General features: G+C 47.4%; 1 protein-coding gene across 5 annotated transcripts in view; it reads left to right on the top strand.

The window, feature by feature from the left end:
• XIAP (X-linked inhibitor of apoptosis) overlaps window positions 1-23,026 on the top strand; it is a 683,213-nt gene that overhangs the window by 310,226 nt on the left and 349,961 nt on the right. For all 5 annotated transcript variants that reach the window (XM_069612668.1, XM_069612665.1, XM_069612667.1 and 2 more), the window contains exon 4: window positions 14,261-14,342. In XM_069612668.1, the coding sequence (XP_069468769.1) occupies window positions 14,261-14,342 (82 nt within the window). The remainder of the gene's footprint in view (window positions 1-14,260; window positions 14,343-23,026) is intronic.

Here is a 23,026-nt window from a genome sequence, read left to right as displayed (position 1 = left end):
TCGGTGTCCTCTGGGCGCTCTCGATCAAGATCGCCGCATGACTCCAGGCAATCATCCACTCTTGCCAAGAGTGCCTCGCTCCCTAGGCTAACAGAAGTTCGATCGTCGGAAGACGAAGACGACTTCCACCCCCAGGCCGCGCTCCAGGAGTCAGAGCCCGCAGTTAAAGCCAGCGAGGCCCCACGCTCGAAGGACAGGGACACCACCCCCGTTCCTCGACGCCAGGCGTCGAAAACCTCCGGAGCCACTAAAGGACAGGGAAAACTTTTTTCCACGCACGGGGAGGGGGGAAAACAGCAGAAGAAACAACCTTTGCACTCTTCCACACCTGTGAAACACACCACCCCCCCTAAACAGACAGACAAAACCAGGTCTGCTGATATGTCTAAAACCAGCAAAGCTACTCAGGATAAATCCCATAGACTTGCTGAGAGAGTCATTCCCAGTTCCAAAAAAATGGTCCAGTGAAGACATAGGGTCATGTCAAGAATGTCTTCTTTGGCTGATTTCTATGATAAAAATCCAGAACATTTCCTCTCGTATGATCCACAAGGGGCGACACCCTCAGGCTCTACTGATCCTATCCCCCCGAGTTAAAAGCCCCAGTTTGAAACTCCGATGAGGTCAGAACCATACGCAAGACCATACTCACTGTATCAAGGAGAGGCTTCCTTTGGTGAGGACCAAGAATTTGGTATTGTAGAAGAGCAAACCGGGACGGGCTACTATGGGGATGATGAGGACCAGGAAGAAGAAAAGGAAGACCCGGAAACATACAGAGTAGATTCCCCGGTAGAGAGCGAAGCCCCGGTTACCGACTCCCCGGTCAATAACCAACCCCTCCTAAACGAGGTTCTCGCACGCGCAGCAGAACATTTCCACATTGACACCCACGGTGTCCAGGAGGAAAGGGACTTCGCAGAAGAGTTAGTGGGAGAAAGGAGGCCTGTTGCCCAGACCATCCCTATCCTTAAGTCCATTCAGCGGAGAATAGATCCGTCCCTGGTGAACCCGAACCTCACCAGAGCAGTCAATCCCAGGGTTGAAAAACTTTTCAGGGCGGCCCAGTCTGACCCTCTCTATATAAGAGGACATCTGAAGAAAGACTCCCTAGTTGTCACCAACACTCGTAAGAGGGCTGGAACACCCTTGTCATCGTCCGAAGCTCCTCCCGACAAGGAGAGCAAAAAACTATACGGTTTCGGCAGGAAAGTAGCCTCAACGTCCGCCTATCAAGCAAGGATTGCAAACTCCACCACCCTGTTGGCCAGCTACAACTGCCATCAGTGGGAAGAAGTCGCGGCACTCATAGCCTCTGCTCCTAAACCTTTAAAGGGCCAGTTAGCTCGGATTTCCGCAGAGGGTAGAGCCGTGTCTGGTTGCATTTTAAAAGCAACCTTCAACGCCGCGGACAACGCAGGCAGATTGATGGCGGAAGGCACTGTTATCAAAAGACATGCGTGGTTACGGCAGTCTGGTTTTAAGGCAGAAACCCAGGCATCATTATTGGACAAACCGGTGGAAACCGATCTGTTGTTTGGTAAGGCGGTCGAAGACGCACTGAAGAATGCCAAGGATGAATACGAAACACTCAAGTCCCTTGGCCAGTTAACCAATAAACCCCCTAACCAGAGAGGGAATAGTAAATTTTCGTCGCCCACGCGCCCAAAATTCCCAGAGAGGATCTACCTATTCCCAGGGGCATGGTACACAGTGGAACAACAACCAACAGTCTACCCAGGGTTACGGCAGGGGTAATAGGAGAGGTTGTGGTAAAGGCAGAGGCAGCCCCAACAAGGGAGGCGGCACGCCTCCACCAAAGCAGCGACGCTCAGTTCAGGGTCCCTTCTCAAGCAACCCCAGTAGGGGGACGCATTTCCAACTTCACCCGGGCTTGGGAAGGGATCACATCAGACAGATGGGTGCTGTCAACAGTATCCACAGGATATTGTATAGAACTACTGCAGCGTCCCCGGAACCATCCTCCATGACAAAGAGTACATTCTTTAGAACATCAGAAGATTCTCCTCGAGGAGATCGCCATTCTGCTAGAAAAGGACGCGATAGAACTCGCCCCGGGACACCAGGTAAACAAGGGTATTTATTTAATTTACTTCCATGTGCCAAAGAAGGATTTGACAATGCGCCCAGTATTGGATTTACGGCCTGCCAACAAGTATGTCAAGCCCCAAAAATTTCGTATGACCACGCTACAAGAGGTAATCCCCCTCCTAAAAAAGGGGGATTACATGGCAACCTTGGATATGAAAGATGCTTATTTTCATATTTCCATGTTCCCAGCGCACAGAAAGGATTTGCGCTTCAAGGTGGACAGTCGACACTACCAATTCAAGGTACTGCCCTTCGGGATAGCTTCAGCACCAAGGGTATTCACCAAGGTACTGGCGGTGGTGGCTGCACACCTACGCAGGGAGGGAATCCCAGTGTACCCTTATCTGGACGACTGGCTCATAACGGGGGAAACCCCAGGAATTTGCAGGACAAACATTCAAAGGACTATCGACCTCCTTCACGAGTTAGGCTTCTCAATCAACGAGAAAAAGTCAAGCCGGTGCCAAGCACCTCAAAACAATTCCTAGGAGCAATCCTAGATACGCAAGAGGGGTTGACCTTTCCTTCAGAAGAAAGAATTCGGAATATACTACTGCAAATTCCGCATTATCAGTCCGGTCAACAAATAACGGTACGCAAAGCAATGCGTCTACTGGGCATGATGGCGTCATGTATTTACCTGGTCCCCCACGCGCGCCTGCGCATGCGTCCCATGCAGGAATGGTTGGCGAAACAGTGGTCTCAGGCAAGTGGTCAGTGGGACGATCTAGTGGTCTTTTCACCAACACTGGTACAAAGCCTTCACTGGTGGACAAGAGAGAATCTCGCACAGGGGAAACCCTTTTTTACGATCCCGAGGTACAGGCAATAGTCACTACAGATGGGTGGGGAGCTCACCATCTCCACCACACAGCTCAGGGTCTCTGGTCTCACTCAGTGGCCAAGAACCACATCAACCTGCTAGAGCTTCTGGCAGTATTCGAAGCGCTTCAGGCGTTCAAGCCCCACCTACTAAACCTGTCAGTGCAAATCCGGACGGACAGCACAACAGCCATGTTCTACCTGAACAAGCAAGGAGGGACTCGCTCGCCAAATCTGTCCAAGCTTGCCCAGAAAATCTGGATATGGGCACTCAGACGGAACATCTTCCTGTCATCACAACATGTTCCAGGGGAGCTCAATTCCCTAGCGGATGCTCTGAGCAGAGACTCCCTCCCAGAGGAACACGAATGGGTTCTACACAGAGAGGTCGTAGAAGATCTCTTCTCTCAGTGGGGTTTCCCCATTATAGACTTATTCGCCACAAGCGAAAACAGACAATGCCCAGGATTTGCATCCAGGTTCCCCCAACCAGACTCCTAGGGGAACGCCCTGTTGATGAACTGGTCAGGGATGTTTGCGTACGCGTTTCCACCAACTCCTCTCATCAGGAAAGTGGTGAACAAGATGAACAGAGTCGATGACGCTCGTCCTAGTTGCTCCCATGTGGGCAAGACAACCGTGGTTCCCACACCTACGCAGGATGGCGGTGTGCGAGCCCATCAAACTTCCAGCCTGGTACAACCTACTGTCCCAGCACCAAGGTCAAACAGTGCACCAACAACCCAACTCCATGAACCTGGCAGCATGGCTCCTGAGGTCATAGAGTTTGGACATCTCAATTTGCCACAGAGGTGTATGGACATCCTAAAGGAATCTAGGAAACCAAATACAAGGCACTGTTACTTTGACAAGTGGAAGAGGTTCGTTATCTGGTGCCAGAGTAGATCAATCAACCCGGTTGATTGCACTCCTTCCACTATTGTTACATACATGCTCCACCTGCTGGATGCAGGGTTGGTTTTTAACTCACTGAAAGTACACCTGGCAGCCCTGCTGGCTTACACCACTTCCCATAGCAAGGTTTCGTGGTGGAAAGTACCAGTAGTTAAAGCCTTCATGGAAGGAGTAAAGAGACTTCACCCTCCATATTTTTGGGACCTTAATGTGGTGCTAGCCAAGCTCATGGGCCTCCCTTTCGAACCCATGCATAAAAGCAGTCTCAAACACCTGACTTATAAAACGGCCTTCTTAGTAGCTATTACTTCTATAAGAAGGGTCAGTGAAATTCAGGCTCTGTCAGTGCAGGATCCCTTCTTTACTGTCCATAAAGACAAACTGGTTTTACGCACACACCCCAGGTTCTCACCTAAATTTATATCTAAATTCCATGTAAACCAGTCCATCGAGCTTCCGGCTTTCTTCCAGGACCCGCAAAGCTCGGCTGAGGTGAAACTACACACCCTAGATGTGCGTAGGGCGGTCCTCTACTATGTAAATAAGAGCAGACCGCTAAGAAAAACAGATCAACTGTTTGTCTCCGTAGCTACAGGCAGAGAGGGGGATCGCGTCTCTAAAGGTGCCATCTCGAAGTGGATTATTAACTGTATCCAGCTGTGTTACTCACTCTGTGAAAGAACTCTGCCTTTCACGCCAAGAGCCCACTCTACTAGAGGCATTGGGGCCACTCTGGCTTTCATTGTAAATGTACCCCTTGACACCATTTGCAAAGCAGCTACTTGGAGCTCTATTCACACTTTTACTCAGCATTACTGCATTGACACCGATTCCAAGGCAGATACACAAGTGGGACAAGTGGTTCTAAGACACTTATTTGCTCATGACCCTTCTCACATCCCACCTCCTTTTTCAGGTACTGCTCGCTAATCTGTGCACAGCATGGGATCTAAGCAGATCCCACAAGCCTCAGAAGGGATACATTACTCACCGTAATCGTATTTCTGATGCTTGTATCTGCTTAGATTCACATGCGACCCACCCTTCCTCCCCTCTGAGAGAAGGCGCATGGTTGCTTGTAGTCTTATCTTTCTGTCTATCTGCTTGGATTATCTGTACTCACGCTACTCCTCATGCTACCTCATGTCAGAAAAAATACAATCTGAGGATCCTAGACGCGTGAGGGATCTTGGGTACAGTGGACGTCACACTAGGGATAGTATTACTGGCACGCCCTGTGTCGACGCTCATTTTCGAGTTTCGAAAAACAAACTGTAATACTCCGCAGCTTCCACTAGATGTCTGCCCATGCACAGCATGTGAATCTAAGCAGATACAAGCATCAGAAATACGATTACGGTGAGTAATGTATCCCATATTTATATATATATATATATATATCTCCCACTCACACTCACACTCTCTCCCTCTCATTTACTGCCTCCTCGGGTGCCAGATAATTGAAAATGAGAGTTGGCAGGAATCTAGGGTTGGCCATTACCCCAGTTATTCCATTTGAGGAATAGGCTGGGGGACCCAAAATGCATTCTTCAGGAGCCCATCTCTCATCACCGCGAAATCCTCGTTCTGAGAGTGAGACCCCATCAACTTCTGCAACATTCTGCCGTTGTAAGCAGAATATCAACTAATTGCTGCAAAGGAATCTATCTGCACACCACCTTACTCTAGTTGCTGCATGTGCCCAAAATCTGCCCGTGCGCAACCCCAATAGCAGTTATTTTGTTGCCAGTGCCTTTAAAAAGCACGACCTGACCATTTTAAAATGGCGGACGCCATGCGCTCATCCAGTATCTAAGCAACGAGTAAACAACATCCGGACCCGCTCTGAATGGCTTCATCCTTTCATACACTAATCGGTGCGCCGGCAGGCGGAAGCCCGTCCACACCAGAAGGCCCCCACTTAAAGGCCATATTCCTGGCTGTGCCTGTCCGGGCCGCAACGGGCCGGAGGGACACTCTACGTCGCAAGCAACATCTGTAATCTACGCCAAAATCCTATCAACGTGTAAGCTAAACATCCCACTCAATCGACACTTGCTAATGACATTCTGCAAGTCCTCGATACCCAGACTTTACCCGCTACCCATTGACTTTATGCCTGCCTGGGACTACCACAGCTTCATACGTCCCACAGCATACCTCTGTGTATTTACTCTCACTCCTAGCGAGACCAGTTAGGTGCCATTCATATGTATTTGCCTACATCCCTACATATTGTTAATAGGCGCATGATTCATACTTACATCGATCCTACTCTGTAATTGGTTATGCACAACATAGATTTGTTACGGCGTGACCCACTATCGGCCTTGCAGGATATCATTGTTCACTTGATTGCATGATAGCATTGTTAGTATGCCAGCGACACCTTACAAATTATGATTGCACTGCAGTATTTGCTTCACAAACCTGTACTCTCGAACACGACACCATTCATACTCTGCCCTACAGAATGCTTGAGTGACCGCCTGTCTTGTTTACTATGATACTGTGCTATTTAATCCTGCATTGCTTATACCAACTGCAGTCGACTTTGCTCCTTGACATGATTGCCAGTTGCATTCTGCCTCTTCACGCCCATTATTCATAATTTTACTGTATGCTGTGCTCCGCTGATATGCACAATTGGTATACTGGAATCTTGCTTTGAGTGACCGCCTGTTTACTGTACCATAACAATTACATCTTGGTTTCCTTCATGACATGATTGCCAATTTCATCCTGCCTTGCACGCTATTACGCATAATTGCACTATATGCTGTGCTCCGCTGACACGGTTGATTAGAATATCTTAGCACTGTTCCCTAACATAGTGCTCGTCAGTTCATGCGATTCCAATTGACCAGGTCTTGCAGTTCGTTCATATTCTATTAGGCACCTTGCCGCCCATACCCTAGCAAGTTACTGTCCATAGTAGCACCTCATTACTGACACCAGCATACTACACTTTGTGTTTAACCATGTGTTTGCTACTCCCTGTTACAGCCATCATATTAATTGGCCTTTTAATTACAGACTCACTTACCCTAGCCACTACAAGATTCAACCTCACACAACTACCCACCATGGATTCTAACCCTATTACACGCATTTGCTTATCCATGGCGCCAAGCCTGCCGCTATCTACCCATATACCACCATCACTCTTTCTACCACCTAGCCTACAAACAGACATTACCCTGTCAGGTGGCCTATAATCCGGTTTACACACTGAACCCAAAGTCATCACACCCCTGGACTCCCCTTCCTTGGTCCACATACATATAAGAGGTCACCCACATCCTTACAATCTGACATTGTTAGTACCGTCAATGCCAGAGCCACTTACTAAAGACTTGCCTACTTGCATCACGCCTTCCCTAAGGTCAAGCCAAACAAACCCTACACCAGTATCCAGCACCCCTTGACTACTAAATGAAAGGAATCTTCGACTTCGCTCCAGATTCTCACTGTTGCAATCCCATTCCGCTGTCAAACGCACCACCTTGAGAGATAACGCCTCTATGGACTCAGCACCCAATGCCACCACACACAAAAACTGCCCCCCCTCAACCCAAATGTACACTCAGTAATCAAATGAGCACTTATCAATGCTTTATCACTGCCAGCCCATGCACTTGATATCGCTCTCATGACCTTGACTTTATAGCAATCACAGAGACCTGGCTCCATGCCGCTTCAGGACCCTCTCTTGCCCTTGCTATCCCTGACAAATACTCTATTATCCGGCAGGACCGAGACTCCAACCTTTCCAAAGGTGGGGGTATCGCCTTTTATTTATAAAACAACTCTTGGTTTAAGAACCTTTGCCAACCTAACCATACCTACTGCAGAAATACTATCCATTAAAGTATCGACTTCACAATCCAGCACCATCACCGTACACCTCATTTACCATCCACCTGGACCTACTACATCATTCGAGGATGATATATCGTTCCTCCTATCAACTAACACAAAACCCAAATCTGAAGTCATTCTCTTGGGCAATCTTAACCGGGGCTTTCAGGACCCCAAAGACTCAAACGCGTCTGCCATTGCTGACACAATCTAAGAATTAGGATTCCTACATAGAATATCTGAATCTACACACAACAAAGGTAGAACCATTGACTGGTTACCTGACCACAATTGTGACATAAACATATCCAACACACCCTGTGCTTGGTCAGACCATAGTAGTATGTTCAAATAGGTATAAACAGTCCCTATAATAACATCCTACTCTACTGACAGGGATATCAATATGTATAATACAATAAAGAGTAAGATAACACGTCTTGTTTTACTTACATCCAACCCCCTTTACACAGGAACTCTATAAGGTTTTCCGGCATCACTAGTCCTGACAAAATGGACCGTCTGCTATGATTGATTAAAAAATGTGTATAACAAATTTTTATTCAAATAATTCGAACTGAATTTAAACATAAAACACTACCCTCACCTAACACAGTGTACTAAACACTAAAAAACAGTTACTAAAACATGAAATACAAAATTCACTTATTTGCATGACACAAAAGATATCACATAACATAACACAAAAAAATCTCAATGTGTCTCTAAAACAACAACCATCCCAACATGTTTCTGTTCTTCACTGCCCAGTTCGGGCGAACATTCTTCAGGGGAAATTTTTTTTAAAAAAGCATCCACTAATCTCTTCAACACCGTGCTGAAAGGGTAGATTCAAACTTCTATACAGGCAAAGGAAGGAAAGAACCTCCGAGCCTGTAAGAGTAAAAGAAAAAACTAATGAGTTTGTTACAAATACAAATTTGTTATACACATTTTTTAATCAATCATAGCAGACGGTCCATTTTGTCAGGACTAGTGATGCCGGAAAACCTTATAGAGTTCCTGTGTAAAGGGGGTTGGATGTAAGTAAAACAAGACGTGTTATCTTGGTCAGACCATCACATAATCTCTATCATAAAAGAAAGTATCCAATCCAACAACCAGATCTTGGCCCCACCCACGAACACTAGAAATAAACGCAATATAGCACAGGAGAAATTGCTGCCTCTGCTCCAGCCCAATATTAACCCCACCACTTCAGTCACAGAACCGACTCATCCTACTGCCTTAGTTGACCTTAATAACAATATGTTACTCACAGCCATTAACAAAATAGCTCCTTTAAAGCTCTGCAAATATAAACCCCGGGCGCACCTTATTTCATGGTACACCCCTCACCTTAGATCCTTACGGAAGCTAAAAAGAAATGCAAAAACTTTATGGAAAGGCACCGCCTCCACAGTCAATAAAGATAATTTCTCATTAGCCTCCCTTAACTATAAAGTAGCCATTCTCCAAGCCAAAAAATATAACTTTAATGACCGCATCACCAACGCGAAATCAAGCACTAAGGAACTATTTAACATCCTGAAAGAGTTAGAATCTCCCGCCCCACCTCCAGATACCTGTACCAAAGATATTTCCTGGTGTACTAATATTCAGAATGCACTACAAGATAAAATTACCATGCTTCAAAGTAAAATGGAAATCAAAAAAATTCCATGTATCCAATACCTCTTCTATTCCCAATCCCACTTCATCAGACAAAAACGTTCACAACCAATTCAATTTCTCCCCCCTTTCAATCAAAGACGTTGAGAACACCATTTTGAAATTAAAACCTTCAAACTGCCAAGGAGATATCTACCCTGTTCCCATTATTAAAGAGGCTGTAAGGGAACTCGCCCCTTTCATCACAGCTCATAATTAACGCTTAATTTAAATCCAGTTCCGTACCTAACAACTTAAAAGATGCTTGGGTACTTCCTCTATTAAAAAAGCCTACTTTAGACCCCAATAATCCCTCCAACTACAGACCCATCACCACAGTATCCTTTCTGTTGAAAATTCTGGATCGAGCTGCTTACCTGCAGATTCAACATTACCTGGAATCTAACAACCTTCTTGGTCTTGGACAATCAGGGTTTAGACCCATCCATGGGACCGAAACGGCTTTGAGCGACCTCAAGACCCAAATTTAATCCCTGAAAGACAAAGGTAAACTGGCCTTGCTCCTCCTTCTTGACCTGTCGGCAGCGGTCAACCTTGTCAACCATAAAATCCTCTGCAAGCATCTTACATCTGCCGCACATTTCTCAGACAAAGCTAATGCTTGGATCAAGTCTTTCCTCAATAATAGATCTATGAGGGTCTTTGCACCTTCAGCCTCCGCAAAACCAACACCAGTCACATGTGGTGTTCCCCAAGGCTCCTGTGTGTCACCAACACTATACAGCGTGTTTATCAAGCCATTGCTTGATGACCTTGACTATTTGGGTGTCACCTACACTAATTACGTGGATGACACCCAAATACTCATCCCCATCACAGGTGACTATGCCACAGATAGTCAAACACTCAACATTATTTACCTTATTATACAAGCGTGGATGGCCAAGCATGGACTCTGTCTTAATGACGATAAGACAGAGCTGCTCCTTCTTGGGTCACCTGCTAAATTGAACAAACTAGATGATCAGTTTAACTCATTCAATATTGATGGTAACATAATCAAAATCTCCAACGATGTAAAAACCTTAGGCATTTACCGGGACTCCGCTCTCTCACTTACAAGACGAACTAATGCTGTTGCACCCTTGTCTGCCTACACCTGCAAGCTTATCACTGCTTGTAGACCTTTCATAAAGTCGTCAAACTGTATCACTATAGCTAGAGCCTTAGTCCTATCCAAACTGGACTATTGTAATGCTCTTTATCTAGGAACTACTCAACGAAACCTTAACAAAATGCAAGTCATTCAAAATAACGCCATCCGGTCTGCTTTGAATATGCTGAGATCACAACATGTATCTGAAACCAGGGCAAGCTGAACTGGCTCTCCGTTAAGCAAAGAATCACATTCATAACCTCGTCTCTTACGCATCAATGTCTCACCAACAGCGCACCCCAATACCTGTCTAACAACTTAAACCATAAAATACTTACCCTACCGACCAGAACTGCCCAATCTCACTGCATCAAGATCCCCTGGTTCAACCACCAAAGAGCAGGAGGGTCCAGTTTCCCTGTCCTTGCATCCAAAAGCTGGAACGTGCTCCCCATCACTCTAAGATCAGAACCCTTATACCACTTATTCAGAAAAAATAGCAAGCTCTGGCTACGTGAGCAAGAACACAGCTAATCCTATAACACTGCCTTTCCATGCATAACCTGCCGCTGATATTGTACATTTTACTTGCATTCACCTCCTCTCTACCCAACTATTGTTAATTGCAAAACCTAATTGAATATATGCATCCTGCCAATTTCTCTCAAAACTCAAATGTATTTGTATATATATATTATTCTGTAAAATGAAACTATGCAACTCGTAACTGTATATCTGCTTTTGTATATATGCAACATGCACATATCCTATCATACCTAACTATATATGCAGATTTGTAAATTGGTAAAACCTAGTAAAATGTAACTCTGCAACCTGTAAGCTAAGTGCCCAGATGGTTCAGGACTTGGAGCGCTCTACAAATAAATAAACTAAACTAATAGCTCGCTTGAAGTGTACTGTTAATTTGGGAGGAAGGCAGATGCAGGGCAACAGATTGGTGGTCAAGTGCAGGTTGGTTTGGGGTCTACACTCCGGACAGTTTTCCCGGGAAGCGGTGTGCGGCGAGTTAGACTAAGCTAGATGGAGTAGACTGGTGCATGCTCAATCAGACATTACTGAATACATATATTGTATCCTCTGCTGGTTGTGTCCAGCATATGCTTTACCAATTAAGGCTAGAACGTAGCAGATGCCAGGCCCAATCTATATCTTTGATTAGTTTACCCTTCAATCGCACGTTTTTAATTTTGCATTTTAGTTTTTCATGTGAGTCTTTCAATCTCCTTGATTTAGAGGCATTGAGCCTAAATGAGGACTGTTCATAGGACAGGAACTCCAATGTGTTTTACCTCAACGCTTTGTGAATTGGTGAAAGGGAAGAATGATGACTGATCCCTTCCAGATGCCACTCTGCCAGCAGCTGACTAGCACAGCTAGTAAACAGGAGCGAGATATGATTGTGTGCCAGAAACACTCTGAGGAAAACCCCAAATAGAAAAACATAACAAGACAAGGGGAACAGCAAGCCATAGATGAAGAATTCAAGACTGTCAATCCTGCTGTGAACGTCAGTAGGAAAGTCCAGACCATGGTGAAGGATGTTGCAGACGTAAGCCTTCAGGAACAGTATGTGGCATAGTGTGAGCTGATGGGCAGTGATGACACAGTTGAGTCGGGGCAGTTTCTGTTGTGTGGCAGCTGTGGAAATGGGTTAAAGGGAGTCAGGGTCTATTAACTGCCAAGCAACTGGGGATCCTCTTGAATACCACAGTATTGGGGGAGAAGAGAAACAGGTTGATAGTTGGCAAGAATATTTGTGTGCGTAGATGACCTCTGGGGATAGGTACAACAGTTGCAACTTTGAAATGTGGGGAAGATCAAGAACCCATCCGTGAGGGAGAGGTTACAAAAGAAGGAAAGGGAAAATTGATGCTATTCTTTTTTTAAATTGATGCTATTTCTTTTAGTTGTGCAGCAGAGCTAACCTGGGAATTATTGCTTGCCTCTCTGGCAAATGCAAGGAAGCAATGGCGAGTGAGGTTGCGGATGAGTTGCAAAGGTAGGATAAGAGTTTATGTGGCGGAGGTAAGAAAAAGGAGGGAGGAGGGATGAGGGAAGAAGGAAGATCAGGGCAGTGAAGGCATTCCATGTCTTGGTGATCTTGACTGATAAGGAGGGGCCATCTGCATTAACGGCAGGGTGTGAGAATGGCTTGGAGGGTACAGTATGGTTTGCAAGGGTGGCAGCTGATAGTGGAAATGAGGTAGCCTAATTAAGAGGACACAGTGATGTTTAGGACCTTAGTGTTATGAGGGCATTCCTGTAGGCACTAGGGTGTGCAGGAAGTTAAGTGCCAGTGTTATATGTGCAGACGAATGTCGGTCTTAAGCCGTCGAATTTTGGGGCTGATTGTGTTAATTAAAGGAGTGGGTCGGGCACTGAATGGAGAGTTGAAAGCTACATTAAAGTCATTGGAGTTCTGTTCATTTGCAGAGGGCTGGTGAGGAGATTGATGGGAGTGAGGATCTGCACTCTGCCAGATGGGGAACCAAAGGCTCTGGTGTAAACTTAGAAATAAGAGGTGGGAGTGGGGGTTGGAACAGGAACATTGAAGTGAAGGAGAGAGAGTAGTCAAACTGTCAATCATATGGGAGGATGATGGGGAAAAAGAGGTCGAGAGAATTGCCTCTCGTGGGGGTAGGTTGTTTGGGTAAGGTGGTAGAGAGTGGCTGGAAAGAAGTCAAGTTGGAGTTGGCGAGCGCTGGGTATTTTTAGAAGGTATTGTTCTCTCATGAGAGCAATATGGAAATTACTGCAAAGGAAATTCAAAGGTGGTTAAGGTCCAAGCAGAATAAGTTACCTGGGTATGGGCCAGCAACTTTATAGTTCATTTACTGTGGTAAATATCTGCTTCTCTGGTTGTGCTTATGCCAGTGGATTTAGACTGTGGATCACCACATCCAGACAATTGGACTACCCGGTACGCTACCCAGAATGTTAATTTAAAAGGTCTTCCCTGGGCCTTTCAGCTGTCTTGGTTGCTTTCTATATGGGCTTCAATGTGCTCCTTTTTACTGTAGAGATGAACAATTTTGCCCACTGATTCTGTTCACTGCTGCAGAGACTAACACATACAATCTCAAACCAGCACTATGAACTTATTGTGTGCACTGACCACTGAGTAGAATACACTGTCAACTCACTGCTTGCTTTTTCCTCCAATCGTTCATGCACCCGTGGATCAATTTTACATGTCGGATCACGTGCTGGGAATGTCTGACCACTTAGCATCACTTATTGTCTGCTTTCACCTCTCTAGTCTTTAGACCCAAGAAGGGAGATCAATACACCCCAAACAATTTTGGCATATCACTGTCATCTTCACAGTTCCACATATTGTTGAATTGAAAGTTTGCAATAGATGTTTGAAAAGGCATCCACCTATTGCAACTTGCATTAGCAGCTGATTTAGCAGGTGAATGGACTGTTTGTGACTGACGCTTGCAAGTATGATTATATTCTACCAGTTTGCTCTTTAGCAGTTGGGATGGCACACAGGTGTGCAAATACCTGCGTCAATCCACAATATAACCATAAAAGAGGCCAAGTCAAGTTGGAAAAAATCAGGATAAAGGAAGAAAAAGTGATCTAACCTAGAACATGGGAACTCCTGTGTGTTGCAGGAGAATGAAAGAGATTTTTGATTGTAGCTTTCTACTCTATATTGGATTTAAAATGCATTGTTTTCATTTCTGTTAAATGGTACACCTTTTTTGAATAACAAATCTTTTGTAAACATAGATGCAAGTATCTGATAGACCAGAAAGGTGTAGAATTTGTGAACCACGTTCAGCTAAACAAAGGATCTAATGGAGATATTGAGGTAAGCGCTTTGCAGTTTTAAATGCATTTCTTTTGACTACAATTATTTAAAATTTGCTTTTGAAAATTGTTACAAATCAATTTTACAAAAAATATTATTCGAATGGATTGTGTCCTCCCACATATTCCTTATCTTTGATATTTCCAATATCCAGCTTGCTGCCTCGAAATTCTTTTATCAGTAGAGGGCACTGTGCGTCAAGGTCTGGTCGAGTCGATGTCCCTCGGAGGCCTCTGTCTCGACGTCAAAGTCACCAAAGGTAGAAGTAGCGTGTTATGAGGGCAGCGCCCATTGGCCTCAGTTCTGTTTTTCCACGCTTCACAGCTTCGGTAACTTAATGCCTTAGTTCTAGTCAGTAAATTCTTCGATATTTCTTCAAAAAATCTTCGAGTTTTCGACGCAATATGGCATCTTCATCGGCGTCGTCTACTCCTCGGTCCGAATTTAAAAAGTGCTGGGACGGGGGGCGTGGCTTGGAGCGCCACGTATGCGGTCGGTCCCTTGAAGCCGCCCGTGGGTGACCCGTCACCGCCGCAAATTTCATGCGGTTCCAATGAAGGTACGCGATCACCAATACCACTCAAGGTGATCGGAACCATTGGGGCAAAACGAGGTCGAAGATGACCGACTAACGCGTGTGCGTTGCACCCGATTTTGGCCGCCAAACCCTGCACCCAGGGCCCTTCACGAAAATCAAGATGGTGGGCGCCTGCGATCCCCAGAGAAGCAAACGAACCTTGAGGCAGGGGGCGAGTGGAGACCTAAGAAAACGGAGAGGAGGGGCGCACTGATACCCGACAGCACAAGCAGCCGCAGACCCAGCTGCAGAAGCAAGAGCCTTCCGCGACTCTCACTCGGGCCCCCACGGCAGACGCGGCTGGGACTGTGGCGGAGCACCTACCAGGGGCCTTCTCATTCCTGGAGTTCTGCCGGGGGCGGGCGGCGACAGAGGGACTGCTCCCTGCCTCCCCCCTTCTCCCTCCGCACTGATCCAGACCCCGAGGATGGGGGCGCCGCGTGCCGGATTCGGCCGGAGCCTTGGTTGGGAGCCTGCGCTACGGGAAGCTGCAGAGACATCCCGCTTCCAGGAGAGGCCCAGGCGCCTTCGCCCAACGGACACATCAGCAGGATCCAAGTACAGCCGGATCGGGGAGTTGAGGCGTTGGATGGGAGCCCCCCCCTACACGCGCAAACGGATCTGAGCCCCAAGAAGCCTCAGAGGCAACACCAACCGCAGCGTAATAACCAGGGGCCCTACAGCACAGCACCCCCGGGTGAGATCCCCACCCCCTCTCCCCCAAAGAAACGAAGCACGCCAGGAGCAAGTCCACACCAGCGGCACAACACACGCGGCACACGGAAGTCCCTCCAGCTAAGGCCCAGTGTAATACGGACTCCCACCCCCCACGTCCTTCCTGGGGCGCCCCGGCCCACATACCCACCCAGCGCGCTGACCCAGCCCAGAACAACGCAACGGACCTCCGGCTTCCCTTTTGTTACTGGACACACTCAACCAACCAGCTCAACAACTCGCAAAAATCCGCAGGACCTGATCCATTGGGGTGCTCACTTGGAGAGTTCCCCTACAAGGCCTCCTTCACATTCTTAGTGCCCCCCGGTGGACATCGAGACCTCCCTGATGCGGCTCCCCCACCTAGCCACTATGACTAAACAAACGAAGGCCGGTAAAGCCGCAGACATAACCACTATGTTTGCAGTAGCAGACAAAGGCAAAAAGCATGATCCTCCCAAACTGACCCCACAGAAACATCCAGAAGAAAAGGATGCTCTCGCTACTAGAGGGGACCTATTGGCCTTCATGGCAGACATCAAGTCCGAATTCTGCTCCTGCCTATCAGAACTCACCTCCAAAGTAGAGCAGACTGACCAGAGGGTAACAGAGGTTGAGCAGAGGCTGGGGAGAGATCGAAGACCGCTCACAACTCCACACTACCTCCCTGGGGGAAATCCAGCAATCCATCAACACCCTACAAGATAAATATGAGATCCTGGAGTTTAAACAAGAGGACCTTGAAAACAGGGCGCGTCGCAATAACCTCCGGATCCGAGGTGTTCCATCCTATGTCCCCGACAACAAGCTAGCGGAATACATAGGGGACTTCTTCCAGGCCCTGCTCCCGGATCTGGACAAATCCCAACTACTGCTAGACCGAACGCATAGACTGCGCCCACGCCAGGGAGTGGATTCAGACCCTCCCCCAGATGTGATCACCAGGGTTCACTTCTTCACAACTAAAGAGGCCATCTCAGCGATTAGCCAAACGGGAGACGACCTCTCGTTTCAGGGCACCCCACTGCAGATTTATCAGGATCTCTCATTACTCACTCTACAGAAAAGAAGGGCACTCCGCCCCTTGGCACTCTTTCTCCAAGACCAACGGGTGCGGTACAGATGGTTATTTCCAACGACGCTACAGTTCTCATATAAAGGCACTGTTCGGCGAATCAGCCACTTGGAAGACGCAAACAAAATCATGCATCCAACCTCACCCGAGGAGACCCCTCACCGAATCTGGCGGGGGCTGGGGAAGCTGAACCATCCCCCTCCCCGAAGCCCAGGCGATCATCGTGGTCGAAGATACAGGGAAACCACAGGAGGAGGTAAACTGGGACGGTGCACGCCTCATGGATCTGGGCGACATCGGCCTCGGCTCGACAGCCCTCGCCTACTATGGAACCACCAGCTCACTCCCAGATAAATAGATCTCTTCGACGGTGGCGGCAGGCCACACCCATGGTTCATACCCACTCCAAGGAAAGTTCCAACGTTGAATCCTTGGAAACCCACGGTACTCTACACCTTGATTCGTTCATTTGCCCAGTTGGCCAAGGGTGCGTCCGCACACACAATGTCGGCCCACCCGCTGGTTAAGGTTACGCCCCCCTGTTGGGGGCGCGTGTTAAAACCCCAAGTGCAGGATGATACACACCTAACTCTCAACAGTAATGGCAGTTGATCCACCCCCGCTCGACCCCCAAAACTCCCCCCCAACCCAACTCACAGAGAGTGACCTAGTGGCAGACCACCAAACCCTAAGGCTCCTCTCCCTAAACGTCAATGGGCTGAACTCTCCTGCTAAGCGAAAAGCAATCCTACTAAAACTTCGGGATGAAGAGGCGGCAGTAGCCATGCTCCAAGAGACGCACCTGCTACAAACAGATGTGGGCCGGCTCCGTTTCCCAATGGTACCCCCTCCAATTCTTCGCCTCAGGAGGAACTAAAAAAGGGGGCACTGCGATCCTCTTCAGGAAGGACCTAAACCCACAGATATTGGAAATAAAAACATGTTCGGAAGGCCGATTTGTAGCGGTCAAATGCCTTCTGCTGGGAGATCTATACACTTTCATCTCGGTATACGCCCCCAACGTCGGACAATCAAATTTTTACGACTCACTGGGTTCCTCCCTCTCACGCTTCATAGAAGGCCAAACGATAATCGGAGGAGACTTCAATGGCGTTCCAGACCCCACAAGAGACAAATCGCACCCCCCGACTCTGAGCGACTTCACCCAGGCGCTGAGCCTCCTCCAGATGTTCCAATCTTTAGAGGTGGTGGATGCATGGCAGGTGCTCCACCCCACCGAAAAAGACTTCTCCTTCTATTCATACGTCCACCAGACCTTCTCGAGGATCAACCTCCTCCTAACCTCCCCCAAACGATGGAGGTATCCATCGGCACGAGAGCCCTATCTGACCGTGCCCCAGTGATCCTGGAGATCCGGGCACAGAACCCTAAATCCAACAGCCCACGCAGATGGACTTTACGACCCTATCCTCAATGATATGGCAACAAGGGACAAGATCGCAAAATCCATCAAGAACTTCTTTGAAGAAAACCCAGCTTCCGATACCTCTGTGGCAAACAATTGGGATGCTATGAAAGCATTTATCAGAGGCATCCTGATCGCAAGAACTAGGGGCTGCAGAGGAAGCCCATAAGAAAAAAGGCTGCAGAACAAACCGCCCTACTCATGGCCAAGGCCAAACAATCATACTACGCAAAGAATAAGGCCAATAAAATCCTGGTGGCCAAACTGGCCAAACTAAGACGAACCAATATGATCGCAGGCCTGCGTGACCCTAAAAGTGTTGTCCAATATTCGGAACCCAAAAAACAACTAGCGGTGGGCCACCTCACCAAGGTCATGACGGCCACCCCACGGAACCAACCGCAACAAGAGATTGGAGATGCCATTAAATCACTCAAAAACACGAGCCCCGGGCCCAGACGGATTCTCGGCCAGGTTATGTACATTATTTAGACCCCCCCCCACTGGTGACACTTTTCAACTCCTTCAGGGAAACAGGGTCGGTAACCCCCTCGATGCAGGAATCAACCACCATCCTCCTGCCCAAACCTGGGAAAGACCTGAGGGACCTGGCCTTATACAGGCCGATTGCACTATTTTTTTTTTAAATAACACATTTTTATTACATTTTGTGCAATAAACAACAAGTTACAAACAAAACCATAAGACTTTACATACAGTTGGCAGAGTAGCACGGATGAGTATACTTAAAACATATGCAATCGCAGCGACACACATGATGTGAAGTATATGAGCAGTTAAGGCAGCAGGCAGTTTATGGATGATTATGATGTGCAAGCATCCCAAAGAATGGTGTTAGCAGATATAGTCTCTGTAGGACTGCGTGCCAATGCAAACTGCCAATATTACATCAGATTTATATTGTCTGTTCCCATCTTCCCCAAATCTTATCTGCTTTGCCCGGGCAGCCTCTAGCTTGGTAGACTCGGCGTTCCATTAAAATGACTGCATCCACATCCGATGTCCACTGATCGTATTTCGGGGTGTTTTCTGAACCCCACAATTGTGCAATGTTCCTTTTCGCAATTCCTGTGGAAGTTGAAACCAGTAGCCTTTCGAATCGTGACAGTTCTAGAGTGTCTACAATGCCCAAGAGCAGGAGTTTAGGATCCGTCGGAACTGGGCGGCATATGACCCTGGAAAGCCTCACGCTACATTTATGCCAGAAGCGTTGTATGCGTGTACACTGCCAGAGGATGTGGTAGAAGGATCCTTCTTCTTGTTTGCAGCGTAGGCATTTGGGGTCGGTCGATTTGCCCCAATTGTACAGGGTTATTCGGGGATAGTATATCCTATGTAGTATCTTAAATTGCACCAGCCGAATTTGTGCCGAAATTGCACATTCTCTAGGATACATCAGGATTTCAATCCAGTCTTCAGGTAATATGGGGCCAATATCATTTTCCCATTTCGTCTTCAAGGTCAGCAGCTCTTTCGTACCAAATGAGGAGATAGCATTGTACATGGTAGATGTGACCTTGTTGTTTACCTTATCCATTACTATGCTCCTTTCTATAGGTGTGCATTCCGGCATGTCCACGAGTTGGGCCCTGTGTACGATAAGTGCATGCTGTAGTTGTCCGTGGTGATACTGTTCAGTCTCTAGCAAGCCATGTGTTGCAGCAAGCTCAGGGAACTGCATCAGCTGGTCGTTCACTACTATCTGCTGAATCGTCTGTATGTTAGCTGCAGCCCAGGTTGGCCATTTCGGGAGGTTGGCAAGATTCGGGAGGTGAGCATTGTTCCAGATGGGTTGGACTGGGGTAATTTTGTTATCCCAACCTATGTGTTTATGTATTTCTTTCCACACCAAGGCTGTGTGTACTGCTATCGTGCGTTCAGGTGGGCGAGTCTGCTTACAGTAGAGGCTTTCGAGTGGGGACATACCGTGTCTCGCCGCTAGTTCGGCTCTTATGTGAGGGATGCTCGGGTCTCCATGCAGGATATCATTGACTGTTGCCATTTGAGCTGCCCAATAATAGAGCTGGATGTTCAGGAGTCCTATTCCCCCTTCCCAGACTGAGCGTTGGAGAGTTTGGAGGGCAATTCTCGGGCGTTTCCCACCCCATAGGAGTGTACGTGTTGTGCTATTTATACTGTGGAATTCTACAGCGGGGATGTGGAGGGGGGCATTCTGTAGAATGTATAGAAAACGGGGTAACGTCAGCATCTTAAAGAGTGCTGCCCTGCCTAACAGTGTCAGTGCTTGCCAGTGGGCTACGTCTTGCTCATATCTTTTGATGAGTGGGTGTAGATTTTGTTTTACGTAGCTATTTAGCTCGTTGGCGACTAGAATACCTAGGTATCGGAACTGATTGGTTTCAACTTTGTATGGGGAACCCGATGTTGGAATGCAATCTATCCCTTTAACTGGGAACAGCACAGATTTGGACCAGTTTACTTTGAGTCCGCTAAAGGATCTGTACTCTATTAGGATTTGCGTGACTACAGGGCATGAAGATGCTGGGTCGCCCAGGTACACTAGGAGATCATCTGCATAGAGGGATACTCTATCTTCGCAGTTCGGACCCCATCTAAAGCCAGTCCATGTGGTAGTCTCCCTCAGGAGGACTGCCAGTGGTTCTATTATCAGTGCAAACACCATTGCCGAGAGTGGGCAACCTTGCCTGGTTCCCTTCCCTAGTCGGATGGTACGCGACGGCCACCCATTTACTTTAACCTCGGCTACTGGGTTATTGTATAGTAGTTGTACCCATTTTATGAACGGTTCTCCGAAGTGCATCCTGCGCATTATGGCCCATAGCGCCTCCCAATGAACAGTCAAATGCTTTCTCGAAGTCTATGGCCAACAGAGCTAGTGATTGCTGCAAGGCTGGGGCTCTCTCTAGTGCCAGATGCAGTCTGCGAATATTCATTCTGGTCGACCTCTGGGGCATAAAGCCACATTGGTCCGGGTGGATCAGGGACGTGATGACTAGTTGTAATCTATTGGCAAGAACCTTGGCCAGTATTTTGGCTTCGCTATTAATGAGGGATATGGGTCGATAGGATGTGCAGTCTTCAGGGGGTTTACCCTTTTTGGGAATTACTATAATGGTGGCTTTGCGGAGATCAGGTGGGAGCTCGCCTTGATTTAGGGAGTGCTCAAACACATTGAGCAAGTGTGCGGGTATGTCCAGATGGTGTAGCTTTTTCCAGAAGTCTATTGGGAACTCGTTCGGGCCTGGGGTCTTACCAGCCTGGAGTTGTCCGATGGCAGTTGATATCTCAGTAGTAGTGATTTTGCTGTCTAGAGCGGTGATCTGGTCTGTGTTGAGTGTTGGGAGGACAATATCAGTTAGTATGGTACTGTCTATAGCATTGGTGGGGGGTTCGTAGAGGTTCTCATAGAACTCAGCAAAGCGTTCAGCGATGTCTGCATCGATGTGGGCTAGATTTGCGTTTAGGGTTCTGATGCATTTCACCTTCGATTGACCCTCGTCTCGTTTTTCCAGCCACGCAAGCAGTTTACCTGCTTTGTCTCCCGTTTCATATACACGTGCCTTCATTGCAGCGTGTGCTTTCCTGGCACAGTCTAAGGATAAGTAATGCAACTTCTTCTGTGCCATTAGTAAGGCTCTATTCGACTCCGGGGTGTCACTGGCAGTGTGTTCCAGTTCCTTGGACATGACTTCAGTTTCAGCTTCCATGATTTTTTCGCGATGCATCCTCTTCTTATGGGACGTCCATGATATAATTACTCCGCGCAGAACTGGCTTGTACGCCTCCCACAGTGTATTGGGGTTATCAGTCGAATCTGTATTAAGTTCAAAGTAATGGGAGGTCTCTATCATCTCCTGAAATTCAGGGAATCCCAAGTAGTAGGTATTTAAACGCCATAAGGGGGGCGGTCGTGGTCTAGCTGTTTCCAGTTCTAGTAGCAGTGGAGAATGGTCAGAGATTCCTCGGGGAAGGAAGGATGCATTGCTTATTTGGTGACTACTTTGGTGTGGGAGGAAGAAATAATCTATCCTAGACATCGAGGCGTGGGCCCCCGAGTGGAAGGAATATTGTCGAGTCTGAGCATGAAGAACTCTCCACACATCACAGAGGCCCATTGCCGACACAAAGGAGGCCAGTTTAGTCGTAGTGGCGGGGTTTCTGCTTCTCAGGTGCGTGCGATCAAGCGTATAGTCCATGACCTCATTAAAGTCTCCTCCTATCACCATTGTGTCTGCATTTCTCGTTGCCAGGATGGGGGTAATTTCGTTTAGCAGGTCATTGAGGAGAGCTGGTGGGGAGTACACTGCCATGAGTGCCAGTGTTTGGTTCCATAGTGTTGCTTCAATGTATGCATACCGGCCTCCTCTGTCCTGAAGAACGTTCGTGATCACCAGCGGAAGTCTCTTGTGGATTAGTATGAGGACTCCTCTCGCTCCCATAGAGAAGCCTGCGTGAACCGCAGTGCAGTAGTTTGATCTTTGGAAAAATTTGCATATGTTTCCGGCTAGATGTGTTTCGGTCAGCATGGCTATGTCTGGGGAATGTCTGTTTAGATGCTGCAGGACTAGCCGTCTTTTGATGCTGGCACCCAATCCGTTCACATTCCATGCCAGGAGTTTAAGTTTGCTTTGGTTTGAAGTGTACTCGGCTGCCATTGTCAGTGCGGGATCTGCTTACACAGTTGTATTTCCTTGGATGCATATGTAACAGTTCTGTGATATTTGGTCCGTATATCGTGCTCGTCGTGCCTCTGTATGATAAACATTGAATAGATGTAACAACCCCAACTCCCCCCTCCCTATACTCCACCCACAACTGAAGCATCTGTCGACCCAATGTTAACTTCTGAACGATTTAACTGTTATCTACATCTGCCTGCCCCGTGACAA

This window comes from Ambystoma mexicanum, chromosome 5p (genome assembly GCF_040938575.1).
Source record: "Ambystoma mexicanum isolate Mex_15411 chromosome 5p, UKY_AmexF1_1, whole genome shotgun sequence".
NCBI classification, from domain to species: domain Eukaryota; kingdom Metazoa; phylum Chordata; class Amphibia; order Caudata; family Ambystomatidae; genus Ambystoma; species Ambystoma mexicanum.
The sequence above is the reverse complement of the archived record's forward strand: the minus strand, read 5'-3'. Positions and strand labels throughout refer to the sequence as shown.